Source organism: Nannospalax galili, unplaced genomic scaffold (genome assembly GCF_000622305.1).
Source record: "Nannospalax galili isolate Female #2095 unplaced genomic scaffold, S.galili_v1.0 scaffold743, whole genome shotgun sequence".
NCBI classification, from domain to species: domain Eukaryota; kingdom Metazoa; phylum Chordata; class Mammalia; order Rodentia; family Spalacidae; genus Nannospalax; species Nannospalax galili.
The window spans coordinates 461962-478113 of record NW_008349552.1 but is presented as its reverse complement, the minus strand read 5'-3'; the positions used below and the strand labels follow the sequence as shown (position 1 = coordinate 478113).

The window sequence follows — 16152 nt, the reverse complement described above, 5'->3', positions numbered from 1 at the left end:
TCACAACCATCTGAAACTCCAGCTCCAGGAGATCCAATGTGCTCTTCTGGCCTCTGCAGAAATATCCCCCAATCTTCTGCTGTGCATGCACGCACACACGCGCGCACACACACACACACACACACACACACACACACACACACACACAGAACAGATGCCATACATATACATATCACATATACATATAGAAGATAAAAATAAATCTTTAAAAAAAGAGTATAAGTAGCATCTGGAAGTAGGTAAGCCTATTAATTAATTTAGGCTATAAATCCCCACTCTGTGATCTAATTATTTAATTGGTAAAAGCTGGTAAAAAGAACAGCAATGATTCCTCCCCATCAGCATATTAGATAGTTGTTGGCTTAACTCTGAAAAAAAGTTTTTCAGAGCTTTTCTAAAGATATCTTTGCAATTTTCTATGACAAAACACTGAGTGGAACTGTATTTTCTGTATTATCAGCACACAAGACTTCTTGTGAAAAATCAACACAGTATTCAGCACTGTGAAATGTTTAGCTCCTACACAGTTCTGAGAAGATCAAAACACATGTAAATATGCAGGCACTGATTTACCCTTTGTGCTGTAACCTATCTAACCAAAGGCACACCCAGACACTGCACACTGGGATAAAGCACCCAGACCCAGAACTCTGCCTATTCAACTCTGTCCAGTCATGCCAACAACTGAGGGACTTCAGTTGCACTTCAGTATATCTATACCATATTCAAGACCATGATATTTGGGAAGTCAGCCTGAAACCTGACTGAATTTTTTAACTTATTCCTTAGCTACCCTAGAAGACAAAAGAAGCGTATGGCTTACCGGCTTTTTTGACTAGAGGTGAATTACAGTATTTTGGGCGGAATTTTGTATCATGTCCCAGACAACTAAATGGAAATCAGTCATCTTCCACCCTCAGCCTCTCTGCCCTATACTGAGTACATTGTATACTGTACCTTTGTTCTTGGATTAACAGGAGTGAATCGCCCACTTCCTGAGGTGGCATTTAATGGAGAACAAGAATTACTAGTAGCCCCTGATGACCTATTTATGAGAAATAAAAAGGCAGTCAGAGGGTGAGCTGCTATTGTTAGCCATCAACAATTATATGAACAACTCTCATGGAAAAGGTTTGGTTAATAGGTCCAAATGAAGTAAATTACTCCTAACATTTTACCAATGTACAACTTTTAAAACTAGTACAATTTGCTACTTAGAAAGTTAAGAATAGAATTCCCATGTAGTCACTCACCTTTACCCTAACAGTTTCTCCTATTATTAACACCTTAATGTAACACTTTATAACTGATGATCCAACAATACATTATAGTTCATCATTATTATTATTATTGAGACAGTGTCTCTCTCCGTAGCCCTAGCAGAACTATGGAACTCACTATGTTGATCAGGCTGATCTCAAACTAAGAGATTCACCCACCTCTGCCTCCCAAGCACTAGGATTAAAGATGTGTGTCACCAAGCCCAACTCTGACACATTAAAAAAGCCCATAATTTCCATTAAGGTATTCTTTGTATGATACATTCTGTGAATTTTAACAGATAATTATGTGTGTCTTTCATTACAGTATCATAGAGATCAGAGTTTTAAATTAAAGAGGCACTGGCTTGCAGTGAGAGGATGCAAATTGGGAGGATCAGACAGAAAACTGTGGCCAGCAGTGCACCACCAGCTGCGGAGTGAGAAGAGCCAGGGAAATCCTTCCTGTCCACCTTCTAGTCATGTCCCAGCTAGGTAAATCAGCTTTGTGTTCATTCTCTTATTGTAAAGGAGGAAGATGCTACTGGTCCATTTACCCACCCTGTGATATACTACCTGCTGATTTTGTAGCCATAGGTACTCTACATAAAGATTTTCCCATTTTTGTTTTTAGTAGCAAACCCATGACTTTCTACTTAGTTAAGCTTATGCTTCACCTTGTTCTCCTCAAATTCTCTTCCTGTCCCCCTTACTTTATTTTCCCTATATGAGTGAGTGTACCTGAATATAAGTTACAGAGATACAAAAGATATCTTTTCTCACAAAGAGAACAGAACACATAGGACATTCTTGATTTTTTAAAGAACTACAGCCCTGCAGCCCTACCTTCTCGAACTTATCCCACTGACAGGAGAGACAGTATTACATTTTGAATTTTCTGGAGCTTCTACTCCTGGCACAGACACCTCAATGGTTCTCTTTCCTCCTTCTAAAATATAAAAATAAATGTTTCATTACTTTTCACTAAGATAAAAATAAGAATTCTTCTCAATTTTAATATTACTAGAAAATATACATTATAAATTTAGGCATTATTTCTTTTTTAAAAAGATTTTATTTTAATTTTATGGGTATGAGTGTTTTGCCTGCATGTATGTAAGCATACCACATGCATGCAGCACCCAAGGGGGCCAGATGAGGGAGTCAGATGCCCTGGAACTGGAGTTAAGGAAGGTTGTTAGTCTATTTTACTGTAATGGCTCACAGACAGACTTGAGAGCTGCTTTTTAAAAAAGAGCTGTGAGACAAGCTATTTCTGTCAATTCAGTAGCATGCCGTATCAGCAGAACTCCAGCATCTTCAGACAAACGGCATCACTTCATTGCAGGAGGGGGGCTTGGAGGTGGGCATGACTAAGATGCACTGGATTCTTCTTTGAGATTTTCAAAAACATTTTTAAAATATTTTATTTATTATTTCAATTTTGTGTGTATGGCTGTACTCCCTGCATATACATAAGTGCACCTCTGTTTTACAGTGCCCACGAGTCTGAAGAGGGTGTCAGATCCCTTGGAACTGGAGTGACAGATGGTTGTTAGCTGCCATGTGGGTGCTGGGAATTGAACCTGGGTCCTCTACAGGCACAGCCAGTGCTCTTAACTGCTGAGCTATCTCTCCAGCCCCTCAAAGAGAATTTTTTTTACTTAAAATTAAAAAATAAAAAAGAGCTAGCCTTAAAGTTTAATTATTTATAAGCAAAATTAAATAGAGTTTATTTTCCCCTATAGCCATGAAATCACTGATTTTCAGAAGTGGTTTACAGTGAATAGGATGAATATAAAGTCTTTCATAAATAAATGTTTATTCATTGCATGTCTCCTGAAACACTAAAATTCACATAATTATACTTTGCTTTGGCCGCATGAGAATTCATGCTTTGTACCATAACAGAATCAAAACCCCACGGTTGGAGAGGTCAGGTGCGGGGTGGGGGGTATGAGTGGAACTTACTACTGCTGGTTAGCTAACCTGACATGTGTCCCTTCTAAACATCTGTGCTTATATCCATACACAACATCTACCCTCAGCCTGAGTCAGAGGAGCTTCTCATTGCAAAGAATGGTGGCGAATGCACTCTGGCTGCTCAAGGTGCTAAGCTAAAGCATGGCTGCGAAGTCAACCCTACACAGGACATTTGTACCACCTCCTCCAAAGCTCAGGGAACATCATGGAAGAGAAGGCAGAAAGAATGTATAGCAGGGCAACAGAGAAGATTGTGAAATGCCATCTGAGCATGACAGCCATTGAAAGTGCGAACTCACAGCAGCTGCAGCTGCCTACACTGCTGTTCAAGACTGGCCTTGTCAACAGCCAGTCATGGGCCCTACCCTCCTGCTGCACTGCTAATAGTGGATTCTCGGGAAAGGGGAGGCACTCCGCTTAGTTGTGAACCCACTGGGGAGCCCACCAGCATCCACTGGATAGTTCTATACCCACGAACATGGGAAAGGGATCTATAGGTGGGGTCACCAGGGGTGGGATGAAGATAAGAGAGGGAGGGTGGGGGTGAGATTACTCAGAACGCATTACGCACTCTGTGTGTGTGCGTGTGTGTGTGTGTGTGTGTGTGTGTGTGTGTGTGCGTGTGTGTGTGTGTGCGTGTGTGTGTGTGTGCGTGTGTGTGTGTGTGCGTGTGTGTGTGTGTGTGTGTGTGTGTGTGTGTGTATGAAATTGTCAAAGATCAAAGTTAATTTTTAAAAATCCCTCAGTTACCCTACAAAACAAAAGAGGGTATTTCTTTCCATGGCATACTGTTTATTATTATTTTTAAGGCCCATAGAGGTTCCTATAAAACCAAGACTTCTACTTAGAGAAAAAAATATCTTAGGGATCTAACTACTGGAATGAAAAAACATAGATGCAAATTTACAATTTCTTTTGCACTTCAGACAAATCACATAACCTCAAGCTTACTTTCAACTCAAAGTTGTAATGCCAGGGTGTTTTGAGTTCAAGATAAGACCCTAGAAATAGAAGTAGTTTTCAACCTTACAGAATTACTGAGACAGACAATGTCATATGTAATCTCAAATTACACTTCAGGTGGATTTGCTTTATGTCCACTACACTCAAAACTAGCTGACATTATCTCACGTGATTATTGTCTATTGTGCGATCCCCAGCTTGAATGCTAGAAGCTTCGAGACCATACATAGCAGACACATGCAGTGTTCATAGGTATTTGAGCAATTTATTTACTTTAATCAGAATTTGCCTCTAAATTTCATGACTATGAACAGAAGAGATGTTAGCTGTCAACTAAGGAAACCTGTAATAAATAAAGAGGAAAGGCGCTTAATTTTCTAGTAACTTCCAAGAGTCTGTTTTCTAGGTTTTTAATTTAAAAAAATAATTCCCAACTGAGGTGAAAACCCTTACCGGCACCTTAAAGGTACCCTACCTTACTTGAGCCACACAGGACAAATGACTCCCTCTAAACGCCAATGCTTAAATGCCTCAGGAAACACCACTGAGGCAGAGCTTTTTTTCTGTTCTTCACAATCTGGGCCATCTTATGCTGGGCCCCAAATCAATCTCTCTGTGCTCTTGATATAGCTCCATCCTTGAGGGCATAAATTCAATTTCTGGCTAAAAACCAACTTGAGAACTACTTCAATTGATCCATACACTTTGAATGTTAAACTATGACAACAAAGTTCTCCGTTTCTGTCCTATAATTTAGAGTCCCCTCTGGTTCTTCATATTCTTAATGTGAAAAACAATAGAAAAATAAATCAAGTGAAAATGTTTTCTTGGTTTTAGCAGAACAATAATTCGCAATCTGATGCTGCAAAAATGTGAAGTTTCATCCTGATGCTTATATTTTAAAACTTACTGCAGCATACATCCTATGTGAATCACATGCTGGAATGACTCTCACTTAGATGTGGGGCACCTTGGGAACCAGGACCTAAAGATCAGCTGCAGACATTATGGAGTAGAAAGAACCAAGAGACAAGCTTCCTACTATTATTTCTGTCGCTTATTCTCTGACTCAATTCAGTTTCTTCTGATACAAAATTAAAAGTGCTGGAATGAAGCATGCTCTGGGATTCTTTTGGCTCAATATGAACTTTCCAAATTGAGAAAGCAAAAACTGCATTCCTAGTTTATAAGTCATAGATTTGTGACCAACCAGTCCATGCTCGGAGAGGCGACTGAACAGGTGACACTGGTGAAGAGGACAGATTCAAGCCAACAAGTTTCTGCTGCTCTATCAGCTGGAGAAGTTTTCCGCGTGCCTCCATACTCTGCCGGTTCAACTCTGCGATCCGCTCCTCCACGCCGCTTGGTGTTAGAGATGGAGCTCCCGGAAAAGTCTTGGGGCGGGGGGCATAAATTAATTATTGCAAAACACACACAATTCTGATTTTTCTAAGTACCTACAATTTAGTATTCAAAGAACATGCTGTATGCACATATGAATAATGGGGGAAACAGAATTTATAAATCATTTAACTTAAGAACTAGGAGTAAATGAAAAAATAAGAATTCTTCCACTGCTACTGCCACGTCAGCACAGCCTAACATGACAAAGCTTTCTTGCACCTTTTACTATTTGCCTCAGCTGAGAGAGAGAGAGAGAGAGAGAGAGAGAGAGAGAGAGAGAGAGAGAGAGAGACTCCCAGTGAGCTGACCACCACATACATACTGATGAGATTGGACAGACTACACAGGAAGATCTGCATTTGAAACACGTTTCAGCATTGCAATCTCCACACAACGGGCTGTGCAGACTGAAAACACTGCTACTCTTTCTGAGCAGTGTCGCCCTCTCCAGGCCAACAAGTAGCTTAAGACACCTGAATCCAGAATATCTGTGGTTAGAAAGGACAGGATGGAGGGAGGAAGAAAGGGAAGGACAGAGAGAGAAAGAAGAGTGGGGGGAAGAAGAGACAAAAGATACTCCAGGAATATAATGTAAGTTTAATTGAAAATTCCCACGAGAAATGTATTTTTGTAGCATTCATAATTTCATTTAGTCAAATATATCCTTTTTGGGGGAAAAAAAAATCCCTAATGGAATTTTCTGATTTGTAGCTTATACTTACTAGTTTTTAAAGAAGATAAGCAAACCAGTAAGAACTCAAGGTCATTTTTGTTATTTCCAATTAAAGCAGAAGAGGGTAGTAATGAAGGCGGCGATATAAGCCTGCCCTTTCAGGCTAAAGTACAGCTAATCAGAAAAGGGCACAGGCTCAACATTTAACTGTTACCTTTGCAAAACACAAGTCACTTGTTTGAAACGATCTTCAAACCTCTACATACACAGAACAACACTCTGCAAACAACTAGATCTGTACTGACGGCTGCTGTCCACTGCCAGTGCTGCTTCCCAGCTCACTCTCTGCCGGACCCTTCTGACTATCTCTATGATCACCATCCTTATTCTCCTTAGTCAGCGAGGACAGATCGGCCCCTACTTCCCCTCCAATTTTCCTTACCGAAGCCCTTACTCCACTCTTGTACAGCTCTTAGGAGCACAGCTACCTCAGGGTCCCCTAATCCTGGAGGCTGCCAGTTCCTTCCCACTACCACAAAAGTGTATGCCCCACCAGATCCCTTTCAGGGGTCACCTTTGCTCAAGAAAGGGGTCAAATGAAGTATCCTCCATCAGCAGGATGAGCATGAGGCAGTGTATCACCAACACTCCCTGATGGAACTTAGATTCACTTTTCTTCCCACAAACTATAAATGAAGGTTTAGGTTATCAGATTAGCCCACAAAGTTTCTCTTACTTACAAAATTTTTTAACAGAAAGACAAGTACCATAATGTGGGGAATCTACAAAATTTTATTTCATAGGTGAGGACAGAATAGTGTTTACCAGAGCTTGGGAAAGCAAGAAAGTAAGAAGTGACAGGAAGGCTTTGCGAGTGGGTACTAAGAATCATTAGAATTTTTTAAGGCAGATCTCACACTATAGCCCAGAAAGGGCTGGAAGGCAGCTCTGGTTGTCCTCAAACCCATGGCAACCGTGCCTCACTCTTGAGGATTACAGGTACTGAGCTGCCAGTCCTGGCACTACAGTTACAAAAGAAAACAGACAGTTCTTGCAATATAATACGCAAGTGCTTTACTACCCAAAATGTGGCCCTCAGATCAGCAGCACCAGCATCACTGAGGAATGTATTAGAAATGTACAGGTCCTACCCCAGACTGGCGCACTCAGGCACCCCTTATGCTTCATATGCACATTGAAGTTTGACTTATAGTAATTCTTTTCTGAGACAGGGTCTCCCTGCAGCCCTAGCTGTCCTGGAACTCACTATATAAACCAGGTTGGCCTTGAACTCACAGAGATCCACCTGCCTCTGCCTCCCAAGTGCTCAGACTAAAGGCTTGAACCACCACACCCGGCGGCTTTTTAAATATCATTTCTATGGGAAAATGCATTTTGTGTCCTAAAAAATCATTCATGAGTTGAGAGCCAACAACTCTTTTGTAGGGCATTTTATGGGTAAAATTACTTTAAATTAGAATGTAGGCGGGCTCTCAATTCTAGAGCCATGCATTCCTCACTGTCTTAGCTTTCCTACATATTTTACTTTCTATTTTCTGCATTCACATTGTTTTTCATGCTGTCTTCTATTTCATGTGTAATATAAGCTAATAAACTAGGATAGCTTTCCTCTATTTTCTGATGAAGACATTCTCAAGCTATGCAGGATACCTTTAGGTGCTTGTTATGTTTTGAACACGAAACACGCCAGAGGCTCATGTACTGGGGGCTCGGTGACAACCTGTCAGGCTTTGGGAAATGACTGGATCCCAAGGGCTCTAACGAATGGATTGAGCCACTGAATGATTCATAATGTGATGGCATGATGGGAAGGTGGGAACTAGCTGGAAGAAGTAGATCAGCTGGGGCATGCCTTAGAGGGATGTATGTTGTCCCCTGCCCCTTCTCTTCCTCATTGGTTCCTGGTCACCATGAGGTCTCTGCCACATGTTCCTGTCACAGTGATTTTCTATCTAACCTCAGATCTAGAGCAATGTGTTCTTCCAAACATGGAATGAAACTGATACCATGAATCAAAATAAACTTTTATCCCTTTGCTTTACTGGGACTTTGTCATAGCAGTGAAAGGTCTACCACGATGTCCAGTCTTAAATTCCTGTTGCATCTTTAGTCAATCCTTAGGTGGTACTTACAGCAGTCATGTCACTGGCACCTTCCTGTTTGTGCAGCTCCCGCAGTCCATCCCCTTGTTCTCCCCCTGACCCAGTAATATTATTCAGATGTGCCTGGATGGCTGAATTCTGGAGTGTCAACTCAGCAATCCGTGCCATTATGTCCTTCCTTTGTGCCAATGCCTCATTTGCTTTGAGCTGTTGTCCATCTCCCAGTACTGGGGGCTCTTCTGAGAACACAGGACTTCTTGATTGCTGAGTGGTAGGAAAGGAACTGCAAGGGGGCTGTGGGAGGTTAACAAATGCTGTCTGAGTTTTGCTCTCCAGATCTTCTCCCATGTGGGAGACTCTCCACCTCTGCGTGAAGAGACGATTTTCTTCACTTGAGTTCTGAATGTCTGTATCAGTGAGTAAGGTCTTCTTTTCCAAATTCTGTTCCTTATCAATTACTTCCACAGTGGGCGGGATTCGTGGAGCAGGGCGAGTTTGAACAGTTCTCCTCAATACTGCTGTGAGAATTTAAAAACAATAATAAGCATCTTATTTTCCAACAAATCGGTACTATTATTATCTCATTGGTCTATCACAGTAGTTAGGGAAATGTTTCAGTAGAAAGTTTTGGCTTCTGAATACCTGAATTAATTTCAATTAAGAATATGTGCAATCAAGAACAGAGATTTTTATATTCCTGAGAGCAGTTATCAATATTGTCACACTGGTTTTTAATGTACTCTGACACTATGTTAACTCATATCTGGAAATCTCGGAGAGAGAAAAAGGAGAGTACAGGTACTAAGGACGGCCAGGAAAGAGCTATCTAAGAATTTAAAATTTGAGAGTGATGGCATATGTTCCAGAACAAGAGGAAAAGACCTTATAGGTAGAAAGAACAACATATTTGAAGGGCGAAGGCTCAAAATAGGAAAGAGCAAGAAAAATAGTCCAGTCTCGCTGCAGCATAGCCACAGGAGAGAAGTGGGGAAGAGGAGGTTGAAGAGTGCGCACCAGCCATTTCTCTAGGCTTTTGGACCCTGACAGGGACTTTACAACTGAAAAGCAATGGGCACCTAGAAGGTTTGCCCACCATTCAGTTCACATATCGCAAACGCTGTAGATGCCTGGAGGTGGCAAAAATGGTAGAGGCAGTCCAGAAAGCAACTGTAGTCTAGAAAAGTGTTAATGGCTTTTACTGAAGTATTAAGGCAAAACAGATGGAGAGAAGTAAATAAATTTGGAAATATATTTTGACAAAAGAACTATAAGTCACAAACTGAACTCAAGGAGGAAACAGAACAAAATGCATCCTTGAGTGGCAGCTGACACCATTTACTGAGACAAAGAGACCAGGAAGCATAGACTTGAAAGGGAAACGGTCATGAAGTCAGCTCTGAACACACCGTTTGAGACACTTCGTGATTTGTGCATATACCCACCCAAGCAGATGGCTGAAAACTGTAGAGAGGCACATGGACGCAGATACCAAATCACTAGCCTAGAGAAGATACCGAAGCAGTGAGAATGAATGAGATCATCTAGAAAGAGTAGTGAAGTAAGAGGCCAGCAGCAAAAGAAGAGAAACTCAAGCATTTAGCATCCAGTAAAAGAGGGTAAGTTAGCAGAGCAACTGAAAGGTGGGAAAAATATTTGAAGAATGTGGAATCAAGGAAACAAAGAACATTGCTAAATGTAGACATGACTACCACGTGATCTAGAAACAAGGGCAAAAAGGTATACACTAGGCTTGGGAACATGGAGGCCACCAGAGCCTTAGCAAGAAATGTTTAGAGAGAATAACCAAACTGGGAATGAACTGAGAAGGGAGGCTTTGATTTGAAGATTCTAAGCTAAGCATACATTATCTCAACCCTTATCACTGATATGAAGTCTAAGAGTAAAATACCAGATTAGTAGACAGGATTATGCTGGAAGAGAGCCACTAGAAAATGTGATATTTAAAAACGTTTTTCCAAATAACAAGAGAGTGGATGGGAAGTGTGCAAAAGAATGAAATTGAGCAGCAGTCACAGTCCAGAATACACACACACACGCACGCACACACACACACACACACACACACACATATACACACACATTTATATTACAGTCTAGAACATATATACCTATATACAAACATATATATACTATAGTCCAGAATATATACACATATACACAAACATACATATATTACAGTCCAGAATATATATGTGTGTATATAGACAGATGTATGTATGTGTGTATATACATATATATGTATATATATGAGAAGATACTCCTGAAAGTCAATATACAATTCTCCCAAAATGAAGAAAGTCATACATCTTTAGACTACCTTGGTGCCCTATGGTGCAGCAGGAAAACAAAACAGACATGAATCACATCTTGTACAATTTAAAAAAAAAAATAAAAGGATCCTTTAAAAATTAAATGAAGCTGGGGCTGGAGAGATGGCTCAGCAGTTAAGAACACTGACTGTTCTTGCAGAAGACCTGAGTTCAAATCCCAGCACCCACATGGCAACTAACAACTGTCCATAATTCCAGTTCCAGGGTATCTGACAGCCTTTCTGTCCTCTGTGAGCATTGCACGACACATAAAATATTTTTTAAAAAATTAAAAGAATCCTTTATCTTCCACAGAGGAAAAAGTAAGCCAAAGAAATAAAATTCAAAATACAAAAAATAAAATGAAATACAGAGAAATAACAGTGATATGACATGAGAGAGACAGCTCAACTGAACAATACTGGAAATCAACAAAAAATACCTCTAAATTCTGTAGTGAAAAAAAGATTGTGGCTAAGAATTCTTTAGCCACACCATCAATCAAGTATGAAGGAAAATTCCAAACACATTTTCAGATTTTCAAGAACTCAAAGTTTACTTTGTATAGTTTCTTCCTGATCATCTCTTTCAGTAAGTTGAGAAGAAACAAAACAAAACAAAATGGAAGACATGGAATCTAAGAAAAAGCTGATCCAACCCAAAAACAGGACAGCAGGTCCCAGAATGCGACTGTGCAGCAGCCCCAAGGAGAGTTCAGTTGGGCTAGAGAGGTTGAAGGCCAGGGAAGGTGTACCATTCTTGTGTCAACAAAAGGGTATGAGAAATTTCAAAGTCCAGACACAGCAAACCAAACAACAAAGTCACAGCACACACAGCAAACCAAAATGATTCTGAGCAACTGATGATCGGAAATGAGAATTCACCTTGATCGTCACAGTAAGAACTTTCTGTACAGTTTGGCAGATTAGCAGTAAAAAAGGGCTAAAAAATAAACTGTTCATGATTTTTTTTAGCCTTAAAGATACAGAAAACACAAGTGTAACAGAGCAGAAAGTTAATGAGAAGGGAAAGGGCAATCGCTGACACTGAGGAGGGAGGTAGACTGAGGAGAGGCAAAGGGAGGGAGGAGCCAGCACTTGACTGAGCCCACATCTCCATTCCACACCCTTGTGACAACGCTGCACTTGCTGCATAAATAGCAAAGCAAAATTGTAGCAACAAGAACTTGCCATTTTCTTCAACCTCTTTACGCTCTTTGGTTCCTTTTATTGATAGCACATCAAAGTAAAGAAATCTGGTCAACTTTTTGTCTCAATAACAATAAAGTCAGTTTTCTACCACTTTACAGGAGAATATTAGTTTTGTTTTTGTTTTTTTTAATTTATTTCATTTTATTTTTTGGTCTTTTTTGAGACAGGGTCTCCCTGTGGCCGCAGCTGGCTTGGAACTCACTATGTAGACCAGGCTGGCCTTGGACTCACAGAGATCTGCCTGCTTCTGCCTCCCGAGTGCTGGGAGTAAAGGTGTGTGTCACCACACCCAGCTTGAATATTAGAATTTTTAAAGAAATCAAAATTCATGCAAATTAGGGCTGAAGATTATTTTTCAAAAAAGGAGTTGGGAGACGGCACAGCAGGTAAAAGCACTTGCCACAAAGCCTGATGGTCTGAACTGGATCACTGGGACCGACATGGTGCAAGGAGAGAACCCACTACCACAAACTGTCCTGATATCCACACATGTGCCATGACATGTATGTGCCCATGCACACACACATATACACAAGTTGGTCACCGACGGCATGCCTTTGAACAGTGTATCTTTTTTCCAAATCCTTTTTATCCTGTCTGCCTCCAGGCTGCAGTTTTCCTCTGCCATGCTCTTGTTTTACCTAGTTCAGAAACAAGAGGCAGCAGACCCCAGACCTCTGAAATCATGAAGGAAAAGAAATCTGTCCTCCTTTAAGTTACTCTGTTATTTTCATAGCTATGAAAAACAAAGAAAACTATCCTAAAAATTCCACCTGCATCTGGAAGCTTGTGGATAGTAAGCATTTTTTTCTATTTAATGTTTCAAGAATAGCGAATACAATATATTACATACATAAAGCATAAAAACAACCTCTATGTAAATTTAGAAGACTCCCACTCACCATCCTGCAGAGGAGAAAATTCTGAGTTACTCTTCTGCCTGGGTGGTGTCAACAACACAGCTGGCTCAAAAATATGTGCTGGGAAATTACTGGCCACATTCAAGCTATCTCGGGGGTTTGGCACCTGAGACAGTTTAACAGGCAACTCTTCCTGTAGGAATTCAACCATTTCTTCCCCTCTGAATATCAATGGCATGGAGACATTAGTGCTTACAATGGGACCCTCTGAAAAAGACATAAGGATGTTACGTGTAAGGAACAACAAGAACTATGGGCACATTTCAGATGTGCTTGTGTACCTGCCTGAGTTTATGTGTACCACATGCACATAGAAACCTGCAGAAGCCAGAAGAGGGCAGATCCCTTGGAACTGGAGTTAAAGGTGATTGTAAGTCACCATGTGGGTTCTGGGAACTGAACCCAGGTCCTCACCATGCACAGTAAATGCTCCTAACCACGGAGTCAACACCCCAGCTCCCAGGTTACACTTTTCTTTGCCAGTAATTCACAGGCAGGCTCTTACTTAGCATGTATAAGAAAAACACTGAGATACACAAAATTATAAAAAGAAAGCCACCTAGGGACTCTTAACCCTTCTAATGGTCATGACAAATAAGGTTAAAAAAAACTAGGATATTAAAATATTAACATACTGACCCTCCATATACAAGGCTCATTCAAAAACAAGTTACATTCTACCTGTGTGGTTGCTAAGTTACTTACTCTTTCTAAGCCTCAGTTTCCTCACCTGAAAACTGGAGATAATAATATCTATGTCATCTAACCATTATGGGGATTAAATTAAATAATACATGGAAGACTCAACAGGAAAGTGGCAAAGAGAAAGCATCTAATAAATAATTATGGCACTTATCTTAGTGATATTGCACTATACACACAAATAGCCAATGATTCAATATAATTTGGGGGCTCAGATCTGGTTTGTTTGCTTATTACTACTCTAAGGCCATTAAGTAATTTAATGACAGTCTGGAAATAGTAAGGCTCCACCTACCTGCAGCATCAAGAATTCTACCGGAAGCAGCTCTATCTGACGCCTGGCTTTCTTGTCTGGAGTTATTTATCACAGGATAGTTCTTAATGACATGTGTGAGTGATATGAGCTGCTCATCTGTTGTGACCATGTACTGCTGAAGTCTTGCCTAGAGAAAAGAAAACATCACTGCATAATGAACATCAAGACGTTATCTAACAATTACGCTATACAGAGGTGTGCGTGCATATGTGTTTGTGAAATCATTATTTTTTAATTAATTAATTTTGCTTTCTCCTTGGGATGATAAAAATGTTCTCGATTGAGGTAAGTGTTGGTATGTAACTCTTTGACTATACTAAAAAACATGGGATTATATACTTTTAAATGTTTTCAACTGGTTGGCCAATGAGATGGCTCAGGGGGTAAAGTGTTTGCCACACAAGCCTGAGAACCTAAGTTCAATCCCCAGAATCCATGTATAATGGTTTGCCTGAGGAATGTCCCCCATAGACTCCAAGTATGGCACTGTCTTGGGAGGGTCATGGAATCGTTAGGAGGTGTGGCCTAGGTGGGGGAAGCACGTCACTGGGGAGGGCTTTAAGAGTAGATAGCTTGTCCACTTCCAAGTCTGTCCTGTACCTGCCTGAAGATGTGAGTGCCCAGCTTTCTTCTCCGGCCACCTCTGTTACCACATCCCCCCTCCCCGACACCTTAGCCTGCTGGAACCAGAAGCCAAACAAACTCTTCCTTGGTCATGATGTTTTATCACAGCAACAGAAAACATAATTAACACACCATGTATAGCTGGAAAGAGAGAACTAGCTCCACAAAAGTTTTCCTTTGACCTCCACACATGTGCATCAGATGTGCTCTCTGCCCCATCATACACACGCAATAATAAATTTTAAAACTTAAAAAAGTTTTCAATTAATAGTACCAATTTTTTTAAAAATTACATATTTTATATATAATAGTTACTGACACAAACACAATTTGTCCACTAATTCTTTTTCTAATCTCTCATGGCTAATAACATATATTCATTATCCATGACCACAAAAAGATAAATAAGACATTCTATATACTCAGCATAAAGTCTCAGCGATAAGGGCTGACATCACAGCATTTAGTAAATTCGATGGCAACAACAGTCAAACCAATATCAAATTTACAAAGGAAGACTGCTTAGGGGCTAGGGAGATGGCTCAATCAGTAAAGTGCTTGCCACACAAGTAAGAGGACCTTAGTTCAAATGACAAACACCTGCGTAGAAAGTCAAGCATGATAGCACATGCCTGTAACCCCAGCATGCTTGTGTGTTGCGGGGGGGGGGGGGGGGGGGGGGGGGCGGTAACAGCCAGATTTTGCTTGCTGACCAGCCAGTTTTGCTGAATTAATGAACTCCAAGTTCAGTGAGAGGTCCTATCTCAAAAAGTAAAAGCAATTAAGGAAAGTAACAGATACCAACATCCTCCTAACCCCACATTCACTCACTCACTCACACACTGTATTAGTCAGGGTTCTCCAAAGAAACAGAACCAGTAGAATGAATATATATGTATAGAGATTTATCAGCTTAGCTCACAGGATAGTCCTAGTAGTCCAACAATAGCTGTACCATACTGGAGAGGCTGAGAATCTGTAGTCGCTCAGTCTACGAAGCTGGATGTCTTGGTAGTCCCAATCTGACGCTGAAGGTCTGATGAATTCCAAAAGATCAACTAGTCTTCAGTCTACAGCAGCAAGAAGCCCAGCGTTCTCCTCTGCCTTGGCCTTTTATACAGGCTGCCATCAGAAGGTAACACCCACATATAGGGTATGTCTTCCAGCCACAGATGATCCAATCAAGATCTCTCTCATTTCAGTTAATCCCAGATCCAGTCAAGTTGACACCCAGGATTAGCCATCACACACACACACACACACACACACACACACACACACACAAATTTGTTTCAAGTGTCAGGCCAAATATGAAGGCACTGTAAACAACTGTGAATAGCATCTGATGTCACTGTAAGAGGGTTCCTCAAAGATATCCTCTGATCCAAAACTAAACCAGCTGTCAGAACACTCAGATTTGGTATAAACAAGGATGGTATTGGTAGTTATTTAAATACTGATCCTGTCATCCACACCACAGTATAAATCTTAGAAGCAGCAAACTTATCCTATATATTATTTGTAGTCTAACTTTCTACTGCAGGACCCCTGACATAATAAATGCTCATCAACACCTACCATTGGTAAACTAATACATAATCACATCAGCACAGCTGAACCAATGACAGATGAGAGGATCCTATA

General features: G+C 40.6%; 1 protein-coding gene across 14 annotated transcripts in view; it reads right to left on the bottom strand.

The window, feature by feature from the left end:
• Window positions 1–16152, bottom strand: part of Spice1 (spindle and centriole associated protein 1) — a 65579-nt gene that overhangs the window by 628 nt on the left and 48799 nt on the right. For 10 of the 14 annotated variants that reach the window (XM_029570350.1, XM_017801641.2, XM_029570351.1 and 7 more), the window contains exons 12-17: window positions 13864–14011; window positions 12849–13073; window positions 8436–8923; window positions 5416–5599; window positions 2106–2208; window positions 958–1045 (exon numbers count right to left, since the gene is read on the bottom strand). In XM_029570350.1, coding sequence (XP_029426210.1) covers window positions 958–1045; window positions 2106–2208; window positions 5416–5599; window positions 8436–8923; window positions 12849–13073; window positions 13864–14011 — 1236 coding nt within the window. The remainder of the gene's footprint in view (window positions 1–957; window positions 1046–2105; window positions 2209–5415; window positions 5600–8435; window positions 8924–12848; window positions 13074–13863; window positions 14012–16152) is intronic. The other 4 variants (XM_029570352.1, XM_008846988.3, XR_003851692.1 and 1 more) reach the window with 3 other exon arrangements.